The sequence below is a fragment of the Thermobia domestica genome, chromosome 1 (genome assembly GCF_964235325.1).
Source record: "Thermobia domestica chromosome 1, izTheDome1.hap1.1, whole genome shotgun sequence".
NCBI lineage: Eukaryota > Metazoa > Arthropoda > Insecta > Zygentoma > Lepismatidae > Thermobia > Thermobia domestica.
Window position 1 is genome coordinate 141,230,335 of NC_137454.1, and position 24,598 is coordinate 141,254,932.

At 35.4% G+C, this 24,598-nt stretch overlaps 1 protein-coding gene across 5 annotated transcripts in view; it reads right to left on the minus strand.

Moving 5' to 3' along the window:
• Kdm3 (Lysine demethylase 3) overlaps positions 1-24,598 on the minus strand; it is a 674,618-nt gene that overhangs the window by 78,761 nt on the left and 571,259 nt on the right. The window contains exon 1 of one of the 5 annotated variants that reach the window (XM_081763858.1): positions 22,356-22,386. The exons of the other annotated variants lie outside the window; for them this stretch is intronic. Coding sequence (XP_081619984.1) covers positions 22,356-22,371 — 16 coding nt within the window. The 5' untranslated portion in view covers positions 22,372-22,386. Of the gene's footprint in view, positions 1-22,355; positions 22,387-24,598 lie in introns of those variants that run through there. 5 annotated transcript variants of the gene reach the window in all.

Sequence of the window (24,598 nt, forward strand, 5' to 3'; positions counted from 1 at the left end):
AATTTTGTAGTATAATGAAAAATTGTATTTGTATGGATTGCCCTTTAGTGAACTAAAATTGTATTTTTTTTCATTTGTTCGGAATATTATAACGGATGGAGTAACTCACTGAGACGATGAGAGGCAAGCCTAGTTCAAGTGCGAGTGGAAGTTACTTTACACAATACAATAATAAGTTGAATTGTAGGGCGCTAACATCCCAGTGCAAATATATAGCCGGCGCATTTTCCCCTCTTTTTGGGGTAGGGCGCAAACATCCCAGTGCAAATATATTGCGAGCGCATTTTTTCCTATTTTTGTGGTAGGGCGCAAATTTCCCGGGCGCAAAATTCTCGCATTCAAGGAAAATATTATGTCCGTGAAGTTGACAAGCCACTTATGTCAGACTCCAATTTCGACTTTAAACGTCGCTAGTGCTACGTTAGTGTTCGATAGTGACGCAAATCGTTAGTACTCCAACTGCATGCCAACACGCCCACTTCTAAGAATCATCTCAAAAATGAGGTTAACCGTTAGAGCAAGTAAGTGCTCATTGGTGCCATTAACATTAACGTTAATGCCTCCATCATACGGCCCTTTGAGTAATAATAACACCACGTTTTTTGCTCGTCTCAATGCGTCCCTATATTCTCGCGAACATTCTGACGTGCCCAAGTTAGTTACTTTTTTTTTGGGGGGGGGGCTATTGTTTATCTCTTATTGTTTATTGCTAATCTGCAGGGTAGTCCTTACATTAATATGCCATTGTCCTTGATAATCATTGCGTATTTACAAGCAATTTGTTATTACTGTTAGAAGATATCAAAAAACAACAGATAAAATCTACTACTTAACGGTTCATATTTTTCTTTTACAGTACATAAACGATTAATAATAATAATAATAATAATAATACTATTCCAGCATAAAAGTTATCAATTGCATCACACTGGCAACAAGCGACGCATATTTTAACTTCATAAAAAATCGTTTCTCGCGATTTTCTGGAAAACTACGTATGATAACATCTTCATTATGTCAAGTTGTTTATCTTAGTGTGATATATGTCTTACCTCTGGACAATATTACAGTAAAACAAAAATTAAATATTAGGAGTACATCGTACTTTTAGACTACATCTCATTAACCATGGGAAGATTGAGTAGTGTATACTTTAGGATGTAAGTTTCAGCTTAACTTGCATCATACATTCTTAGGATTACAAAAAGGAAATTTGTTCGTTTGCATTTGAACAAAATTCTTAGGATTACAAAAAGAAAAAATAATTTTTCCGAATTCCGGAATTTTTCCGAATTCCGGATTCCGGATTTTTTTCCGAAATCCGGAATTTTTCCGAATTCCGGATTTTTTCTGAATTCCGGATTTTTCCGAATTCCGGATTTTTTCTGAATTCCGGATTTTTCCGAATTCCGGAATTTTTCCGAATTCCGGAATTTTTCCGAATTCCGGAATTTTTCCGAATTCCGGAATTTTTCCGAATTCCGGAATTTTTCCGAATTCCGGATTTTTTCCGAAATCCGGAATTTTTCCGAAATCCGGAATTTTTCCGAATTCCGGAATTTTCCGATTTTACTTTCCGGATTCCGGAAAGTAAAAATTCCGGAATTGGCCATCCCTAGTTTGAAGGCTATTATTATTATTATTATTATTATTATTATTATTTTAAGGTATAAACCTACAAATAGGTATGTCTCTTTATTCTTTGAACATTATCTATGACGAATTTATTTTTTTAATTGTACTGAGTATTTATCTTCATTGTTTCGAGTTACATTTTAGTGCTTATTTTCCAGCTTTTTAATGCCTCAACATCTGGTCTCTAGTACTTGTATACGCTGTCGACCTCTTAATAGTGTAGACCTAGTGTGCTCACATACTTTACAAGAAATTCACATTATTCCCATCCGGATCTTTGGTACTGTCTTATCAGAAACCCCTATGCCAAGAGTCTGAAGAGATACTTTTATAATAAGGAAATCTTAACTGAAGAGTGTGATTATACGTGTAGTGAAACCTTTGCCTTATTGCTTTGAATTTTCATGATTGGTATTGTTCAGCAACCTTTAAGCAAAATTTAATGAACTATAAAAACGAGCAAATACTTGTTGGTGCCACCCTAATGGATTTCAGGTTAATATTTTAGTACTACAAATTCCCTTATGCAACATGGAAAACAAAGACACACGTAGGCATGTGTGCAGGAATTTCTTACGGTAGGAGTGCAAACTCAGTGAGTATCAGTTATATTAAATTTTGTAAAAAGTCATCCCTAAATTTAGTCTGAATTTACAGACAAGTTGGAATTTTTGAAGGCTTGGACACCCAGGACCCACTCTCTAGGTACACTCGCGAAATAAAAAAAGTCAGCCGTGCAAGTCACATCAGAGAGGGGAAAATATTCTCATCTCTATTAATAATATAACGTCTGTTGGGAATATAACCTCTTCGAGAGACCTGCTGCTTCCACGTGATTACGCAGACGACTCTCCAGAACAAATCCAGCAAATCCAATGTCTGCTGAAAAGCTTTTCGATACTGATGACGCTTTCAGACAATGAGGAAAAACAACTCTTGAATTTGTTTTTGAGGAAAAGAAAACAAATAATTCATACATAGTAGTTTCGCAAGTGTCAGATTACTTATTTTATAGATATCAAAATACTGATGATCCATCACATCAAAAGGAAATTGAAGTGTAAACAGTGAACAGTAATTTTGGAAATACAAGACTGTATTATTGCTCTAATATTATGAAATTAAATGCGATTCTTAACATCACACGATTGTCCTCAAACGCTAAAGGAAACGGATGAGTGAAGAAAATGAACGGTGAAAAAACAGGAATGAAGTGGAAGGAGTTAAAGAACCCTTAGAAACCAATGGACATGATGCGATCCAATCCAAACTTACATGACATAACCTGGAATCGAACCTATAACCTTGAAACCAGAAGTGAGCGCTCTATCACTGAGCCACCATACGCTAATTATGAGAGGGAAAAGTGCTCTCGATTCCGATGTCAACTAGTTGGGTGTGTGTTGATTTGGAGTTTAGTATCCTGTTCAGCGTGGAGGCTAATTAAGAAGTGAACCTATTACACCTTAATGTGGGATACGAACCACATAAGCTCCCATCGGGAATCAATCCTGGATCTCCTGCGCCGAAAACAGTACGTTGCCCATATAATTACGAGGGATTATCCGCGGTCACGACAAACTTCGTGATTTTTGCTAGTATTGCTTACGAAATAAATTTCTGATTCTTCCGTCTCGAGAAGTACAGTGAAAATTCAACTTGGTTTCCAAAAAAGAGGTTTACCTACTTCTACTGGACGAGGTTGTCTTGTCTCGTTTCATTGGCAACACTAATTTCTGCACACAACAACACACACAAGGGTAAACAGCATGTGCATGAATTTTCCAAGTTATTGTGTTTCGTTTACTCATCATACGTTTCAATCAAAAATTGGTAGCACCTCCACTATCGAAATCGCGTATAAGTTAAAGTATCTTAGTCATCTATTGCGTAATTGTTGCTCGTGAGATTTTCAGCAATACTGTTTCAAGCACTTCATAAGTCAACAGTTCATTGTTAATTTCTGTTTGTCAACGGGGAAGTTTGGACTACGAATCCCACAAATTCTTTGTAAGTGAGATTAAGAAGTTAAGGAGGAAACATGCTGTCTCGAAGTAGTAGTAAATAATAATAATTAGGTAACGGATTTCATAGTTGAATATTGTGCTGACTACATTCTAAACAAAACATTTTATTTTGCAACATTTCAGATGAAAAATGTCCCACACATCATCTTCCATTAAATAATTAAGAATAATTATACATATTCTCATATAAAACATTCAACAAAATTGTTGATTCGTTGCGAAACAATGTTTCACTCACTGTGTTCGGTGGGAACATAGATCGAAAAAGTGAATAGCTTTTTCAGGTCAACCATCCTGAGAAATTTTTCTTTGGATTTCCTCATTCACACCAGGCAATACGAGGATGGTATCTATCATCCAGGTCTCAGGACGCTTCCCTTCTATTCCCCGGATTGTATACTCGCTGAAAGACGTCATCTCTCATACGTGACGGGTTTAAACGCATAGGTGCCGCTAATGCCCAAATATATATATATATATATATAAATAAATAATTCATTGTGTGGCCATCCTTAGTATTTGGCTCAAAAGTTAACTGCTACACCATCTTGCTGGAGAGAAAAAATACTTTGTAGGCCTTAAATATTGCCCAGGAGCTGCATTTGGCTATATCAGCAGTTACGGTAAGGAAATGATTACATGTATCGGAAATCCATCACAGAATTGTTGCGTGAAACTGTAGAACAGTGCGGGCTTCAAGAACGTTTTAGTTGCAGTACCTGACAGCTACAAAAAACGTCTGGAACATCGTGATTTGGACAGACGATAAAGTGTTCTCTTCCGCTAAAGATGGAAGACTATGTGGCGCCCAATTGCACTCGTTTTATTCGCCAGATCACATTGTAAAGAGAGCAAGAAGTGGAAGAATTAGCGTTGCTTTCTGGGGTTGGATATCGGCAGCAGGAGTTGGAGATTTATTACATATCGCCTAGGATGGATTCGAGGAAATATGTGGAAATATTAGAATGCCATGTTACGAACAATCAGGGCCGTATATCCGGAAGACGAAATGCCTATCATTAACTACGTCCAATATAACAATAATGTCCATACTATGAGAATAACTAAACAGTGGTTCCAGAGACATTCTGACATTTCTTTGCTCGGTTGGCCAGCTAAGTCCCCGACCTTAACCCCATTGACAGCGTTGCCAACCTGATCAGAAGATATTATCCTAAAGCTTAATTCTCTACCAGTCTATCGAAAAACAAAATCTAATTTTCCTTCAACACTTTACGTCTTACTTGTGAAAACTTATCTACATTATCTAATTACCCCTTCTTAATTGATTTTCTGTGTACGTGGTCGTTGTTCTTAATTTGATTACAGGTGGGATTACGTAACAGCAGTACAAATACTAGTAGTGGTTTGCATCAATTTTACGTTATATCTTATACAGTATCGGTGTTCAAAATGTATGTTACACCACAACGATCTCAGATTAACCAATTATCTCGTGATAATAAACATGTGTAAGTAAGCACGTGAATATGTTTTATGATTTTAGGCTACGATAAAGGTAAATTCTACCTAGGATATAACAAAAGTATTTAAGTTACTACAATATTAAACACTAATTTAATTTGCGTGCATTATTTCCTTCTCTAGACATTGGTAGTTTTTGTAATATTTTGAGAAATTCTTATTCTTTTTCACGTAATGTATGAAATTCCGGCCAGGAATTGTTAAATTATAGTACGCTCTCCTATTATCGTACAGTAGCTATCGTACATTGTACAGGCGTTAAAATTATCGTATGATTCGATAATTATCGTGCATGTTGGCAACGCTGCCTACCGAAAATGAATGGGCATTAATAATGTAGGATTAGGAACCTAGACGGGAGACAACTATTAAAAGTTCTGAAGAATCATGTTGGAGAAGTAACCTTCAGTAGAAAGCCAGACTTGTGTTCGTCACTGATTCCATACCTTGTCGAATCAATACAGTGATAATCGTGTGTAGACACGCTATTAGGTCTAACATTATAATATGGCTTTTATGTTTATTGAAAAGGTTTTGTTCAAGACTAATATTCGTTTGAAGATATGAAGTGTAAACGTGCACAATGAAAGACAAAAAACGTTCTAAGCATTTGCAATTGCCAAGACAGTCTGAGATATTTTATTTTGTTATTTTTATTTAATTAAGAGTAATTATATTTAAAAGAAAACACTTCCTTGAGTTATAAGCCTATATAAATAAATTAATGTTTAAATGGTTACAAGGCTATCATATCCTATTAAATGATTCAGAATGCATGCAAAATATTAACGGGCAATGGCATCATTCATTTTTTTTGGATATTATTATAATCCTTTGCGTTAAAAAAAAAATGAGCAACGATTAAACATAATGCAACATATTAACTTTCTATCTTTATTTTCTTAACGCCTACTTAATTCTATCAGAATGCCTTCCTCGTCTACAGCTCTCTGCAAATAGTACCAGCTATATGACGGATTGCTACAAACGACTCCAAGCTGCATAACAAGGAGAGGAAAGAAAAAAGTAACATGCCACGTCCCAACTCTTTACAAAACAATAGAAGAAACAAGCTGGCAACGTTGCTTCGTCACAGGCTGGTAGTTCCCGGCGGAACAACATTTCCTCCCCTTTTGAATAGTCTTCTCCCACTTTCCCGACCGACATGTGACTGCCCTTCCACTATTATCCGCTCGAGACAAGATAATGTCAGCGAGGAGAGTGAGGAAAGAGGAGGGACTCCCACCAGCTAGAGCATAGCAAGGCGCAACTTGAAGGGCAAATGAAGGTCAACGCAACGAAACTTCTCTAATAGAATTACGAAAATGTATGTATGAACTACACTCAAGACAAATACATCATCATGACTATTTAATTAAATATAACAGGTCATCGCTTTATAAGAAGTTTGGAATATCTTCATGACGAAACTGCGCCCATTTCCTTTGTTCAACCTTTCAATTTGATTAAGTATTTGTAGTGAGACAAACCAAGATACTTCATGTTACTAAACAATCTGAAGGCAGGCATGGTCTAATTTTAAATTATTCAAATGTGCAGACTTCCTTTAAAATAATGGTCACATCTATTTAATAATCGTCATTTAAAAAAAAGTAGCCACAGCACTTCTATTGGTGAACATTGCAGCACGAAGAAAATGAATATTCTTTAAGAGTAGTTTTCCAAAGTAAGGTGGATGGCCAATAGCTTAAACACTGTACACGAATCTATTTTAAAACATGGTTCTAAATGCATTTCAAGGAGACATAAACAGGCGTACAACAGGCTCAACGTGAAATTGAAAACAGCTGTCAAATACATGATACACAAGCAAGCTCTAGGACTATGCTCATCCACACTGGTAACAAGATCACTATTAAAAATCTTTAAATATTTTATAATGTTTAAGAGTGCATAAGGTGTGGATATACTGATCTTATACTTTCGGAATATACAAATCAACGAAATAACTTCAAATACTGGGTTGGAAATGCATTCTGTAGTCAGCTTGTATGGATATCACAGGAGGAATTAGTATCTGTACATTAGGTTAAGTTGGTTTAGTGACGCTTCTCCAGAATCGGTAATAATCGCAACTTTTCAATCTAAACCCAATAAAAATAACCACCACACATCTCGCAACACGAAATCATAAGGATACCTTCACTACCAAGAAACCCAATGATCAATAACTTTACGTATACTATACAACTGACCAAATTGTGCATTACGCAGACAGTTTCACTTTATACGAAAAGTACACGATACAATAGCCCTTCAATCTGGTTCTGCTAAGTACGACACCTGGCCAGCTCGTCTCATATAGCCTCGCTGCTGAAAAGGGACGTTAAACTAAAAAAAAATCAATCAAAAAATCTTCAATTTACTGTTATTTGTGTACGTATCACGCGCACATGCCTTTGATCAAAAAAAACATTTTCAAGGCCATTCGCATACTACACTTCTGAACTAGCACTAACGAACATTACTTGAACTAATGAACGATCTTGAGGTACGAAAGCAATGATTCAAGTTTTTGTTGATTTGTATATTATGCCAAGTTGTGTGTGGTCATAACATCGGCTCTCATTGCCGTAATTTCTGGCCCGTTTAGTTAGAATTCGAGATCCTTTTAACTTATCTCGGAGTTCGTTAACATATCGAGTCAACTATTAACGCAGACTCATCCTGAATAAATTTATTCGGTTCTTCTTAAACTGTTTTCACAGTTTTGCTTGCCAATTTCCAACAAATACAATACAAATGCCAGACATTTAAATTTTCCTCTAGGCGTTTCTATAGGCAATTATGGATTTTTTCCCGCGATGTATATTTATCATGTAATAAGCATAACTTTAAAACAATGAGATGCAACAAAATCAGCTTAGCATTACTCTTAATAGCTAACAATTGATAACATTGTTATCAACGGTGAATTTATGAAAATTTATTACAAAAAAAAAATGATTTAGAAACTATATGATTTCAAGAACAAATGTTATCAATTCAAAACGACAGGTGAGAGATAGCCTCTTCCAAAATATACAGTTTTAGAGTAACTATTCTCTGAATTTATATTTTAAGCTAGAGAGTTCGGTTGCGCATTGGCAATCAGAGATTTGAGCAATGAGTTGCCCAATTAGGTCTAGATGCTGGGTCAACTGTGTCCCACTGTTTGTGCGTCACTTATTCGATTATGCAAGAAAGGAAAATATTATATCCTATTTTTCAACCAAAGAACCTTATTCATTACTCACCACAAACCTTCTACAGAAACTAGGGGAAAGTAAAAATTAAGTTTTCGAGAATACTGTATATTAATACGGCAGACAGCTTTTATTTGTAGCAAGACTGTGAAGTCTTAACACCGTGACGATCATATAATAGTAAGAAGCTGGACAATCCAGGTATCATAGGGTTTTACATTTCCTCAAACATTTCCGAACTCCATATTACAGCTAACTTCCCCTACGAAGCTAAGCAGATCATATTCATCTCTCCTCCCCCCCCCCAACACACATCCATCCAAAGCATACCGTAAGCCGCATTCTCCCCTTTTGCCAAGCGCGTATTTGACATACAACGTGGCAACGATGCAACACGCAGAGGTCAGGGAAAACACGCATCGATCCTTGAGGCAAGCATTGTTGCCAAGTATTCCATTACGGAAACAACCTAACAAAAAAAAAAAAAAGGAGAAAGTATTTATTGTAGGTTGTTTTCACTAAAATAATGCTGTTACTACTGATCATAATTAGCAATTATTCTAGTCACGTAATGGCAATCTGCGAACTCAAGCGTAAATAAATTCACATGTTTGAATTAATAGAAGGAAAAATGCCGAAGCAAAACTACATAATCTCATAAAATTAAAATGTCAATCATTCAAAAAAAAAAAAAATTGTAATACGTTCCATTAAATATACAGAACTTCATTTCACAAGGACGCCAAAGAATAGAAATGATAAGCAAAGGTCACCTGAAATTCAAGGTACCTCACGTTTGAAGATTATAAAAATACGTGCAACAAAACCACTTCCACTGTATGATTAAGAAATAATTACGGAAATTAGAACAGTGGGAAAGCGAAAGAAACGAAAGGAAAGGGGGGAAAAAATAAACACAGGTACGATGATGTCCATCTCACTCTCACGCCATAGATCGATTCCTCAGCCAACGTTCACTGTTCCATTATATGCTGGTTGAAAGCCCTTCCCGCTCTCTAGAAGCTTAGTGCTCCTCTGGTACACGTGGTACCAGGTTCAATTCTCGGTGGGAGAGCATAAAAATTTAATATTCACTTTCATTAGGTCCCGTCCCCTTTAGCCTTAAGTGCATAATCGTAGGACATCAAACCAACAACAACAAAAAAAGTACATTTCATTTTCAGTGTAAAAATATGCATCGAACCCGGGTCTCCTACTCTTTGTATATCACTATATTCCACCAATAAAAAAATGGTGTCTATCAAATCTGTTATTGCCTCCATTTATTGACATATAAAGTAAATTCCTAATCTAAAGTTCGATTGTACTACATTACTATTGTACTCAATGCGCTAAAAATATATTACACATAACGCCTTCAAATACGGTAAAAGTAGTCCTTCGACAATAAAACACAAATAGATTGTTGAAATTTACGCTCCCTTTTGTATCAGGCGTATCTGTCAACATTTATTATAGGTTTATTTGCTAGATTTGCATACCGATATACTGTATACATTTTTTGAATAATTTGAGATTTACATATTATTTTTCTTATATTATTTTTTTAAAATATAGTTGTAAATTTGTTTGTATAATGAAAAGGGGATGACTGATTTGGTAATAAATTTATAGATGTTAAAATTTTGTGAATCTGTAAAATTTTGTTTGGTGCTTCATTAAAATTTTATCAAAACGGATTTGGATTGCACATCTGTCTGCCCTGAGGAGATAACAAGGTATGTGATACATCATTTGGACATATCCCTTTCTTTTCAGGCAGCAGGACTTGGAGAAGTATTAGCAGTTTATAATGTTGTCCTTGTCTTTTCTGATAGCTTGTATGCGGCATGTTCGTCATTTCATTGCAAGAAGTAAAACCACAGGAAAAACTTTGAGACTAAAATTTTAAATTCATTAAATTTTGTTCAGCTTAATGAGATTTTTCAAAATCAAACTCCACCGGAGTTCTATCTAACTGTTAAATTATTCAATGTTAATTAGAAGTATTTGGAAATTAAAAGTCCTATTCTTTGCTCTACCGACATTAATTTAAAACTTTGAATATTAATCAGTAATTGTACTATCTCATTTACATAATTTGGGAGTACCAGCGTTCTTACACACGGGCCCTCCACACTTTTCAGCAGCGACGCTAAATGAGACCTAGAGCTACAGTTTTAGACAACATTCGAAATCACCGTAATAATTTTCAAATTTCAAGGCTCACATAAACACACACACACACACACTGGGAATCAAAACCGAGATCCCGTGCTTCAAAGGCGCGCATGTGTTTTGCCAATGCACCAACGGGGATGGCAATAACAACCATACAAATCACAGGCATTTCACTACGCTAGTGTACAGAACCTCGGGCTGAGGCATACTGAGCACCATACGTAACAGCAGAGTTGTTTCTAAGGGGGAAGGGGGAAGTGAGGCTCAGTGGTCAACCTAGAAACAGGTGATCAGAGGGCATGTATTTTGATCTAAGGCCATGTGACTTTAGGGGCCAACATACTGGTCGTGGGTTTTCTACGGATTTTTAGTTTTATCCCACATTGTCATTCTACCAATTCTTTCATAATCATTGTTTTTCATTGCTCATCTGTTCTCTTTAACCTGTCGGGCATAATCGTGAGACGTAAAACTAGAAATGTCATATCTCACTGTAATTTCTAAGGACACTAATTGTAGGTACTAGAATACAAAAGACCTTAGTAATGGTTCCAACTTCGGCTTACAAAGCTGAACAACATTTTCCTTGAACAATTCTGCCCAATATGAAATAAATAAGTTTTAAGGTATCCCAATCAAGTTTAACTCTCAACAAATAATAGCTATGCTGCATTAGCATTTAATCCTCACTCTCACCCGTTTGTGATTTACGAAACACACATTCACCGTAAGTTCTAGCGTCTCGCTCGTAAATACAAGGAATTCCTCGAACTGAGAAACGAGGAAATGCTTATAACCTATCCTTTGAACTCAGTAAAAAAGACTGAGTAATATGGAAAGTATCCTTGTATTACTCTTTCTGGACACTACAATATTGAACTAGTATTTCAATGATTCTTTCTCAGAATGCACATAAACGCTTTACGTACTAGCAAGGGAGAAGACTACATTTTAAGTTGATCCACAGCTAAGGAATCACGTCAGAAAGAATCGTAGGAAGCAACGTGTTACATGGATGGTCACGCTACTATCTTCGTTGAGGTCACGACCGCTATAGACCTATTGTTCTAGTAAGACAACGAAGAAAAGATACATGGAAAAAAATACACTTCCTCCCACGGCTGCGTGAAATCGTGCCCCGCCATTTTCTCGACAATTACAGCCTCTGCGTCACGACTTCTTATTTTCACCAAGGCGAACGAAGCAACAAAGGAAAGAAGGGGAAAGCTGTTACACCAACAAACAGCGAACAATGAAATACGTTATCTTGAAACTATTAAGAAAGTCATAAAGGCATTATTTTTTAATATTTTTTTCTGTCATTACAACCATACTACGTAATATTGCCCTGGAAAACTTACAACAAGAATACGCTCGGACATGCTGATATGACTGCCTACGTAGCATCAATTGACAACACACACACACACTGGTATGAGTGTTTATATCTTCACGATATACTGTATGTAAAATCACGATTTATCAAACCATATAAAAGCTACATTGGGACAGAAATTATTTTGAAACGAGAGAAAATATTAGAAACGTATCCCAATATAAAATTTAGCTCTAACCTATTATATCAGTAAACGACCATCCTATCAAAAGTTTCTTTTCTAGGGTTATCATTTTCCTACATTTCAAAAGAAAGAAAAAAATATATTACTCGGAAATCTTTTAATTGCATAATGAGAAAATATGATTAATACAACTAATGATTTGCAATACTCGTTACGGAAATATTAAGTTCCTTTCCTTCGTGCTTATATAGCTGGTTGCCATTTCTTAAAAACTGAAGATTGCAATAATAGCAACATTAGCAATTATTTACACATAAATTACGGGTAAGTTTTTCCCCCAAAGTGGGATATTTCCTTTTTTAAAAAAAAAGTCTGAACCACCTTTTGTGCCCGGAAACATTAGAATATCTGGTATCCCTATTCTTTACATACAAAACTGAAGGAAATATAAGAATGGAAAATTAGTATGTTTTCCCATGAATAGTGATTAAACATTCTTACTATACAAATAAACATGTATTAAGTAAGCTTCAAAAACTAGTACACATTTTACAACTATCACGAAACGGCAACGCATGTAGGGATGCGTTCGAGTCGAGTCGAGACAGAATTTTCCTGACAAAATTCGAGTCGAGATACAGCTCTTCCAATAGAAAAATATATATTTTTCGAGTCGAGACATCACTTTTACAGCACATTTTCGAGTCGAGACAGTCTCAAATCTTGTCTCGTGCGCATCCCTAAACGCATGTAATAACAGCAAAATGCAAAAAAAACCATACTTTATATATATAACAGTTTGAAAATCCTTCCTCTCCCCTCCCGACCAAACATCCCCTTGGTTACGAAGTTGCAAATAAACTTACTGTTAAAGAATAAAATTCCTGTATCATTTGTAAAGCCCATGACCTTTATTCTTGTACCGATGAAGACCAGATGCGTTAAATCAGTGAATCTAATCACGCTGTGACTTTATAACCCTGGTAAAGAAGACTATAACTTCGAGTTGTTGTATAACTAATGAAATTAAATCTTTCAGTTTTACGTCCTACGGTTATGCTGTATAGGCTAAAGGAAATGGTAATTATAAGAACGAGTGAAATGGTGCAATGAAGGAAGTGGGGAAAAACGTGAGAACCGCAAGAAAACCCATGCACGCGGTGTTTGTCAACCACGAGCCCCACTTGGTGCGAAATGGGATCGAACCTGGAACTCCACGTATCACAGGCGAATGCTCTCCCAGTGAGCCACAGCCACTCTCTGAATAGGTAATGATATTAAGATTAGTGTAGTTCAGTGTTTCTCAAAGTGTGGGTCGCGGGCCGTTTTTTAGTGGATCGCGAGAAGTTTTTTCCTTTTGATTGTGAAAATTTTATTTTGATGCAGAATGATATAGTCTGAAGTACTATTCATAAAACAACGAGGTGAAACCTAAGTGGTTACTCAGAGCCCTGCCCTATTGTACAGTCAGTAGAGATACTGTGTTAGGGCGGAAAGAGTGGGTGAGTCAAAAATCTTTCATGTGGTAAGGCATTGGTCGGGAGTAGTGTTAGCTCTGTTACCTTTTTATGGGAACACTTTAATCCTTTTTGCGCATGTGTATACTCTCATGATACTGAGAAATTTACATTACACTTGTTTGATCCAGGGGCATCATTTAAGGAGGGCAGGGAAGGGCATTTGCCCCCCTGAGTTTGAGATCTATATAGATTTTTCAATCGAATAGTAGTAAGTCAGTGAAAAATGCGAAACTTCACTTAAATCAAGGAGTCTTGCCCCCCAAGCCAAATCTGAAATGACGCCACTGGCTCGATCGTCACCGACTGATATTCTCGTACCGACAGGGCCACTATATTCATAAATTTACATTACAATTTAGTTTGAAAGTGAGGTATTTACAACAGACTCAAAAGAAACGAACTAAATTTTGATTTAAATTTAAGCATCGAGCTCTACTTTGTAACGTTCGTCGTTAGGGATGTTCACATAATCTCCAATAAATTCCATGTTAATCACTCGTACGAACTGTTATTGAAAGAACTGGAATTAGAGATATATTTTACAAAATTTGTTTTGAAACACATCACCATTACGTAAAATGTCAATGTGCATTTGAATAAAAGTAAGTGGGCCACAAAATACTTATTATTTAATGTGGGTCGCGATAACAACAAGTTTGAGAACCACTGTTGTAGTTCAACAACAGAAAGAAGGAAAGTTGCACCACAAGGAAAGAGAAAAGTTTCGAAAAGCATCTTAGACTAATGACGATGACTAACGTAAAATTTTCATACAACATATAATGTATAATTTCTTCTTGTATCCCCTAAACAGATCCCCTAAATATTTTGCATTTCGCCTCAACGACTCTCGCCACACACAATACAGTGTTGAAATCGTACCAACGGACAAATTAGTCCCACTAATACTGGCCACATGCCAAATCGCTTTTCTTATCTTGGCCTACTTCCTGTTCACGCAACTTCATTCTTCAATAAAGCTACTAAATTTTATGGTGTATTTTTGAGTTTACACCCAACTATTGTGCTCTTTAGGCAAAAGCTATTAATGAGAAATAAATTGCAATGACGAAATGTACGGAGACTGCATAATACCTACGTCCTAGGAATCTCAGACATCTGTTTATCAGGATAATCCCACATTATCATAACTGATCTCACTGTCCCGAAGGAATTATTCCAGAATACAAAGGTATCAGTTTCCCTCCAAAATGTAAGTTAACAATATCCATGCGATAATTAAAGAAATCTCGGTCTATATTTTTTGTCATATTATTCATACATATTTGTATTTTTTGTCATATATATTCGTACAAATTTGAAATGAGTGAATTTACTATCATCAAGGTTACTGCGTTTGACATTTTTCTCTCCTTAGAAACAATCAATTAACATTCAACATGATCGACATGGCCAGCCAGAGATATTCATCAATATACTGTAAGAACAAATGTTTACTCCTTTCCTCAGTGATATTCAGAAATGTTAGGGTAATTAACGACCTCAATATTATATTGGAACACCAATTCAACTGCATGCAATATACTACTTAACACAGAATCGTTTCTACTGCCCATGAAGGAGATGAGTATATTTACACTTGGATAGAGAAAAATATCCATAAAGCTAAGCTGATGAAGAAAAAAAAAATGTCGTTACAGCCTTCACGTCACAACGCCTAACGATCCGTCCATACACAAGAAAATTAAGTGGAAGCTGAGGAACAATGGAGTGCTTCTTTCTTGAAGGTCAGCCAACCACCACGGAACGCAGAGAGGGTATTGTACCTAATTTACGTAAGCACCTGCTGTCCTTCTGAGTTGTTCGTGTTCAGCTTTTACCCACCGCCTCCCTCCCTCCTAACCTGTTATACACCGTCAATTCCACACGTATCTCAAGGATCACGACCTAACTACGAGTCACGAGAAAATTCCCCACGATTCAATGCCATTTTCTTTTACTACTCTGACAGTACTCTACTCTTCAAGTCTTCTTCTACCATGATAAGATACCAAGGTATACGAGAAAGCTTAATCAAATACAACGATCATTACAACAGATCCTAAACGAAATTCAACACTAGGCACTATCATGATACAATGATTAAATACAAATTTAATCACATGAAGTGTTACAAACTGTATTCACATATAGATTCTCTTTCCATCTAAAAAGCAATGTTCAAGTTACATAACATACCATTAACGCAGAAACTAAGCTAAATATTATACTGAAGTAATCTGACCAGTTCCTCGTCCAATCTTTATTAATAGCAGTTACAAAATACCAAAGGATTCAGTTCAGTGCTCTGACGGAAAGCAGACCGACTGTGAATTTCAGTACGGTACGTTATTCCAGTGCCAGTATGATTTCAAAATTTTTACTATTGCAAAAAACCGGTAAACGCTCTTGAGTACTGGAGCTGTTGAATCAAGGATTTATATCACTTTTACACAATATATGTAATAAATAAGCCACTATCTTGATTTTCAGTCTTCAAACAGTCACGTCAGAATTTTGTGTAGTTATTACATGTCCGAAGTGGTCGATCTGTACAGCACTTCAAAAAATCTACACTCCGTTCTTTCACCCCTACATACATACTCATAAATATTAACTGAGTTAACACACGACTTTTCGAGCTCACTTCTACGCTATTTCTTCACTTTCATTTTACTAACTGTTTTCACAAGAAAGTTTCCAACATCCTACCACTTAATCTATACTACAAAGCAATTTTAAATTTAGAGCGATGATCTCCGAACTATGTTGATTATATATCAGTGGTGTGTTGTCGTTAGTTGTCATTTAAAAAGTATCTTATATAAAGTTCAAGGCAAGATCGGATGAACATTCTAGTCACTCGAAACGTTCATTTATATATATTACGGGGTTTCTCAGCCTGGTGATCGCGAGAGGAACAAGAGGGTTGAAATGGAAGTGAAATAGTCATGTAAGTTAGATCCAGCAGTGTGAAGTATGTCTTTAAAGATTATTTTGAATTTTTTATGTTGATAATTTTATTTCCACACTTATTTTCGAACATGAAGATTACACAATTTTTTATTTAAAGAATAATTTTAAAAAAACAATTGGAATTAAAAAGAAACAGAACTGGTAAAATACTGAAATCAAATAAAACGATAAGGAAAATATGTAGTAACAATTAGAAAGCTTATTAGAAACTGGAAATTACTTACGAGGACAGTGATATAAATTACGTTGAAAGACTAACATACACATCTGAAATAGTAGCATCATTTCAGATTTTCCTTTTAGAGGCAGGAGGCGAAAAGGTTTTCCACGACGTAATTTGTTCTTATTAGTATACAATTGATTAAAATATTGACTATGTAATACTCAAACTCAGAGGAACACTGACTCAACTCTCCCTAAATGGTGCCCCTAGTATGAAATTTCAAGTATTCTTCATAAAACTCTTTAGAAACCTTCTTTATGTTCATACATACATTTGTTCAAGTTATAAGTTCATTCTGACTCATCTTGACCCGATCTCGGAAAAGCTTTATGTAATTTTTTCAAGTTTTAACGTCTGCCAAATCAAGCTTTAGTCATACGAGAGAGACATACACACAAAGTATATTTTTACCAATACGTAATTAGTACAAAACAGGGCATTTCCTGAGTAAAATGGAAAATTTTATTACTTTTGTCATCTGTGCTAAACAAATTGGATGGCTGGGTGGCGTTACTATATTTAATATTATATACAGGGTGTTTCAAAACAATACCTACAACGTTTGGGAGGTGTTTTCTGACACTAAAATAAGACAAAAAGTATAGACCAATCTGGGTGCACAAATGTTCCTTTCGGAGTTATATGCTGCCGAAAACGTAAAAAACTGAAATTTAAAGGTCTATAGCTCCATAAGTATGGGACCTACAGTGGTCGGGTCAAGACTTCACTAACGAACTAGAACTAACATGTGCCCTACCCAATTATCCATGTTTCACAATCTTGCGGCGTTTCCGCAAACAGTTTTTATAGAGGGAGTTTGGCCACGGGCATATAATTTGAAGTACTCGTCAACTACCTATATAAAAGCTGTTGCGGAGATACCGCAGGATTCTGAAACTTCGAGACTTTAATAGAGCACATACTAGTTCCTAAGTGAAGTCTAGATCAGACTACGGTAGATCTCATAGTTTAGAAGCTATGGACCTTAAAATTCAGTTTTTCATATTTTCGGCAGCCTGTAACTCCGAAAGGAAGCGTTTGTGCACCCAGGTTGGTCTATACTTTTTCCCTTACTTTGGTGCCAGGAATCACCTCCCAAACGTTGTCGGTGTTGTTTTGAAACACACTGTATATAACAGGTGTAGGCGCGTTATGATTTAGGAAAGACTGCTGAGTTGGAGTGATGGTATTTATATTCCGAAAATCTGAACAGCTTCTTATATTATATAGATACATGTAGGTCAAAAATTACCTGACTGACGTTCCGAGGTAATAAATGATACTCGTAGTTCAGTACAAAGAAAAGAAAATAATTTCACTTGATTAAATATAATTAACCGTTCTGCCTCAATGAGGTCGATCATAAAGTTATCCGAGCACGCAAAAGCCATATTGCAATTTCCAATACGTCAATAACTCATTATTCACACGCGATAAGGATTTGTTTCTCTTGTACATACAAAAGTAAGCTTTACTCATAGCTATGACAACGTGTGAGAAAAAGAATTTATATCTAAATTCATGGAAACAACAGATTAGTATATCTCAACACAATGTTCGCAAGAATTAATGACGCAACAGTTCTCAAATCAAATGTTTTCGATACTGTGATGGCCAGCTATCAAACTAACACCAACGCTTTCATCTCTTCTGGAGAGTAACAGTCTTATCAGAAGGAGGGAACGCCCTAACTCTATAGAAAAAGTATAAATTAATTATTTTGATTCATTCTCACCTATTTTATGTTGAAAGTAATGTTCAACGCAGAACTTACTATACTGTATCCTGCACAGAAATAATTTTTAATGCAACTTGCCACTGCCTAAACAGAAACAACTTATCTTTGAGTGTAATGCATTGATATACTATATATCGCTAAAAACACTGAGTTCTATTAGACAATAGGCTTATAATATACTAAATCTGAAAATACACTTCAACATTTTTGTTGTGATTATTTATTTACAGCATCCTCGTGAACTCGTGTTTCCTACTCATCTAAGCACTCTGCGAACCCATAATAATAATAATATAATAAAACTTTCTCTGTTCTTTGACAGTATAGAACCGGTCTTGTAAGGATCCACACATTACGGAAACACACAAACAGAATTATTCGTTCTAGGTTTTAGCATGTTCACGTGTTCCTGAAGTTTTAAATACAGTAAAATACAAACTCCTATCATAGTAGTTTCTCTCTTCAAATTTCTAAGTACGCTGAAATCACATGTTTCTCTCAAACGAAGAAAACAGGTATTTCCAATTACCAACTAAGAAAAAAATACACAATTGTACGAACCACATATATAGCCGCAGCATTGTTATTCAACTTATAACTTCGTAAATTATAAATAATTTAATTTTTAAAATATGAACGAAGAAATGTCCGAAATCAATTACTTTTTAGATACGAGACTATAAATATTCAAACAAAGAGTATGATACCACTTCATATAAATGTAACTATTACGTTAAGTCAATTTTATAACGTTCTGCATCCGTAACATAGCTTTCAAATAGTCGTGTGATATTTCTGGGTTAGAGGTCAAAGATTTCTTGGAAGTGAGCAGAAGAGGGGAAAGAGGACTGATTAGAAGATGAAAACACAAAAATAAACTTCCATTATCTCAAAGTAAACGGAGCCAAGTCCAGATTCCACTGCTGCCTGCGTTTTAAGCCGTGTTTGTTCTCTGGCAATAACTCCGTTCCTGTGGGCAATGTGCCATCTTATATTACCCACACACAAAATTTTTCTTTTTCATACGTGGCACAAAATTTAACTTGGAACATAAACTACGCGAAGCATGGTATTTCCCATCACACGAAATAATAATAATATTTATTGCTCCGAAATAAAACATGCATAACCCGAACAGTGGAAAAGCATATAAACAAACACAAATCTTAAAATAGATTTTTATAAAAACAACAATTAATTGCTTTGTGCGAAAAGAAACAGCAAATTTGCTTTGCAAATAAGCGATGAAAGTTCAAACCTATGCATGAATATGTGACGCCATACTTGGATATGGAAACAGATTCTATTACCAAAATATGCCTGAAGTTTCTATTCCTAGTCTTTGGAAAACGGACATAATAAGGTATGCCTTGACATGTTTGCAAAATTGTCTACTTACTAGCAGAACCCCCTCTTCGCCAATACAACACTCTTAATCGTGGCCTGTAAATTGCACACAAACGCACACACAGAAAGAAGAAATAGGTCATATTGCTTCTTCCCACATCTACATTATTTACTTATTATCAAAGAAAAGGAAAGATCATCACCAATCACATTTACTAAGTTGTAACAAACTGTGTGGTATGTTGGTTTAATAGTACAGTCACGAAAAGAAAGTATTCTTCAGTTGACAAAATTTCTATTTCTAATAACCCAACAACAAATTATCCTATTAGAGTACCGATTTTGGCAAGTTATCAAGTTATAACTATTCTGAGGATAGCAACAAAAAGATCCAAATTAATTAATTTGTCCCCAAGATATTGGAAAATGAAAATTTGTCAACTGTCAAATACTTTATTTCCCGTTTGTACAAGAGAATTACAAAACAAGTAAATGACTATTAGTAATAGGAGTGGGCTGAGAAAATCTTTTAACATCTAATATCGTATAGCAAAGAATGATCCGTCACCTATTTAGCTTCTCCACTACATTGTTTCTAGTGGATTTTTTTTTTTTTTTTTTTAACTGAAATTAAATGAAATTTCTTTCCCGTAAGTGTACCAAAGGCAAGAGCTTACTTGGCAAGAGGAGGAGAACTGAAAAAGTACTATGAAGCAAAGGGATAAGTTGATAATTGTAATAAGACAAAATCAGTACAATTATTGGTTTATCATATATTGCTCCAATATAAATAAAGACCCTAATTTCCTACAGCTTCAAGGAGCCTTACCTTTCACACAGAATTTCGATAAACGGCGTCCAAATATACAAAGTATATAAGATACGAAAGAACCTAATTTCCTACCGAAAGAACAGATTGTATACGAAATAAGCACAGAAGTTGATGCGAACTAAGCAAAACTTAAGAAGCTCACATAGCTTCAGTAGTAGTTTTCTCTACACAAAAACAAGTAGTTAACATTTTCTATGAAATAAATTACACGTACAAAAAAAAAAAAAAAAAAAAAAAAAATGCACAATCAACTTTTCTCCGTATTGCAATAAAAGGACCTGTTTAAATAGAACCCCAAGTTACTAAGTTTTCATTTATCCTATTATGATTTTGCGAACGTAGGTAGCACAACTGATTCTGAACACGCTCCGCAGGGCAAAACTAATTGCACATCGTAAATGTGCATTACGTATCACACACACACAAGCATTCACTGGAAGGCCTTGAGCAACAAGAATTTCGATTTAAAAAAAAAAATCCCCTCCCTATAAATAAAACTCAGCGTAATAGTTTTCTAACACAGCGTATTAAAGGAAGAATCGTAAAAACAGTTGCTCACGTCACAAACAATGTTAAATAGTTACGATTATTATCGCCCATAAAATACACATTTCGCCTTAATCAACACGCCACGCATCTATGCCGATGTTCAGAAAAATAAGGTCATGATATATTCTCTGCTGCATTTTTTTTCTCTCTCTCACACTTGCAGAGTTTTTCTTAAGCTTATATATATATATATATATATATATATATATATATATATATATATATATATATATATATATATATATATATATATATATAAGTACTTGCAGCAGTGCACATTCTTTATACACTAAATGCTTAAAGTTAGTTAGTTTTAGGACAAAGTGAAAAATCCATAGATAGACCTACATTACATGCCAGCGCAATAGAAGTTAATAAAATCACTAACGTGAAGTATGGATAAGAGGCCTGAGTCTAAGAGAAATTGCATGATATCCTTACCCTATTATATATTTTTAAATTACGTCTACAATTTGTCTCCATCTACCTAGTGGGGCTATATTGCGGAAACCTATGGAATAAGAATGCCTTAACATCGCTACCACTCATACAACAGATGCTCTCATACAATCGGAATATGCGTTAAGTTACATGAAAATCAATAATATTTGCCGTTCTGCACGACAAGCAATGGCTTCTGTCCGTCGTAGTCAAAATACTGAACCAACCAGTCTAAGATACCATATGGCGGAAACTTGAGTTCATGACAAATGGGGCGTACTAATTATGATGCATCGTATAAAGTAGGAAAGAAAGAATGAGCTTTATGGACTGAAGAAAGATTACCGATATAAAGACTTTCGTTATCCCATGAACTAAATTTGGTTTACGTCACTAACCTTCCCCTTCATGGTATGGCAAATTAACACAATTCAGTACATGTTTGAAATAAACAGAATGACTTACCCCACACCTCATAAACAGTGTTAAAATAATACACATATTACAATTTCCTTCCAAGGTCAAACATAATCTATACTTAAAAAAAAAAAAAAAAAAAAAAAAACAGCTGTTTAGGTTTAGAATTTTCTAATACGAGAAACAAACTAACAGAATTTCGCCACCATTAAAAAAAAAAGAAAAATCTTGACAAAGAAAGTTATTACCCGTACTTACATGAAGAAGAAAGCATTAATATGACAAAATTAATAGTCACTTGAAGGACTAATTTATCCTGAGAATATTTTTTTTTCTTTCTTTTTCCACCATGTGGCTGGATACACAATTTGTACGTCTTGTTCAAACATAACAGAATCCTGGCGGTACTATCAAACACTCGTATCACCTTAATCTCTACACATTTCTATCCTATCTACAGTTCAAGAGTCTTAAATAGTCAAAGTTAAATCTAAAATAAAATACTTGAAGACTACCTACTAGTATTATTACTCTCTTCTACCAATCCCTACGACCTATATCGGCACTAAATTTGCCTTATATTGGATTGAAGGCCCTTCCTAGCACCACCGTATCAAAAACAGATCTAATGCAGAAAAAAAAAAAAAATCATATTGTTCATTTTTCATCAGAACATTTTTATCCTCGCAGGAACAGAATGTAAACTACGTGTTAAGGCACGTACAACAAGCCTCTGACTGTTAAGTGGCCTAGATGGAATTATATATTCAGTTTCAACTCGCGCTGAATATTTTATAACAAGTCACTTGATTTATGGCAATGTTCCGAAAAAGACAAAAAATATGGAAAAACCCTAGTCCAGATTTTCAGAAGGTAAATTCGCTACACACAAATTTAAAAGAACAGAAAAATTCTACGCACATACTGGAGAATGTGAAGCACTATTATCGAGTTTTTTTATTACTATTATTTGTAGTGATAGCAGCAGCAGCAGTAATAGTGTTCTTATAGGTGGGGGAAGGTAGTATATAAAGCTCCTTTTGAGATCATATTTTTAACATTATACTTATTACATTTGAAAATTAATTCCACTAACAGAAAATTAAGAAGTGTAGAACTTTCAATGCCACACACACCAATATTCTAGGTTTAAGTAACAGTAACCCGAATTCTCTATGGCAGTATAGTATTACAGTATCCTATTCAATAGTGAGCAGCTTTAAGAAAGTGCGTAGCAACTTTTTCTTTTAACACAATCGTACCAGATTACGACAAATGAAAAAGGGTAGCAAAACTTTTACATTCCGTAAAATTTACCTTTTATTTAACCTCTAAAGAAGTGTGCTCATTTGCTCTCGAATATCCATGTAAATGGTTTCCTCGGAAGACACTGGATACTTCTCTTGATACGTACAAGAGCTTGAAAATTTTAACAGATTTCACTAAATCATTTACAAACACTGCAAAGCACTCATTCACTGTTGGTTCCTTTGTAGTATCACTGTTACACCACTGAAAATATTCACATACAGCTTTTGTTTTCGAAAAACACTCCTTTCTCTATCACCTGCAACACGCTCTCCTCCGCAGAACTCCACACAAAGAACTGATCCGTAAAACCTTTTCCCCGCTTCGCTCTGCTCGCCACACAACACCAGTTGTTGATACGGCAGAAAAGCAGCAACAAGTGATACGCTTGAGGCTCGGGAGTTCTAAAACATTTCAAGCCGACTTTGCAGCTACATTCATTGAAGCCGCAGACACACTTCGGAGTACGATTTTTCTAATTTTAAAATAATAATCCAATAAAACAAATTATGCTACTATTTTCAATCGTCACACTCCGCACTAACTAAACGCATCACGCAGTTTCTATAATTGCTTTGGCGGTTTTAATCATTACAGGTAGTATTAAAAATATTACAAATCGTACCTGCACTCTTGGCAGCCTACGAAAACTTGTTACAAAACCAAATTCCGTCTGTCTGTATTGATTTATCATATTACCAGGAATTTTGTCTTTTTTTTTTTTTTTTTTTAAGAGAAACAATGCAATGAATTCTTTTTCGTTCTTGACGCGCAAGAAATGATCAGGTCAGATAAGCAGAGAAACTCACGAGCCCCTCATTTGGGGAATCCGTTTCTCAGAGTAGAGCAAGTCTGCGAAGTGCTTGGAGTAGGGCCAACCTGGTCTTGTTAATAACAACTTCGACCAACTTCCACTTCTGCGGAAGGGACGGGGAAGGTGAAGAGATAACCTTACGGAATCCGTTGTTGTGACTGTGACTGATGAACGAGTTTTATGTTGCCAAAGTGGTCAGACTGCTTTCTCTGAAAAGGGCACCGTCAATTGTGTTCAAAGGACTATCATTCTGACAATTCCATTGAAAGAATTTTATATTTACTGCTAAATGTATGCATGGATTAATAAATAGTACCCAGAACCTCCCCTATCCACAAGCTTTAAAAAAATGCAGTATGGAAAGGCGCCGAAAAGAATT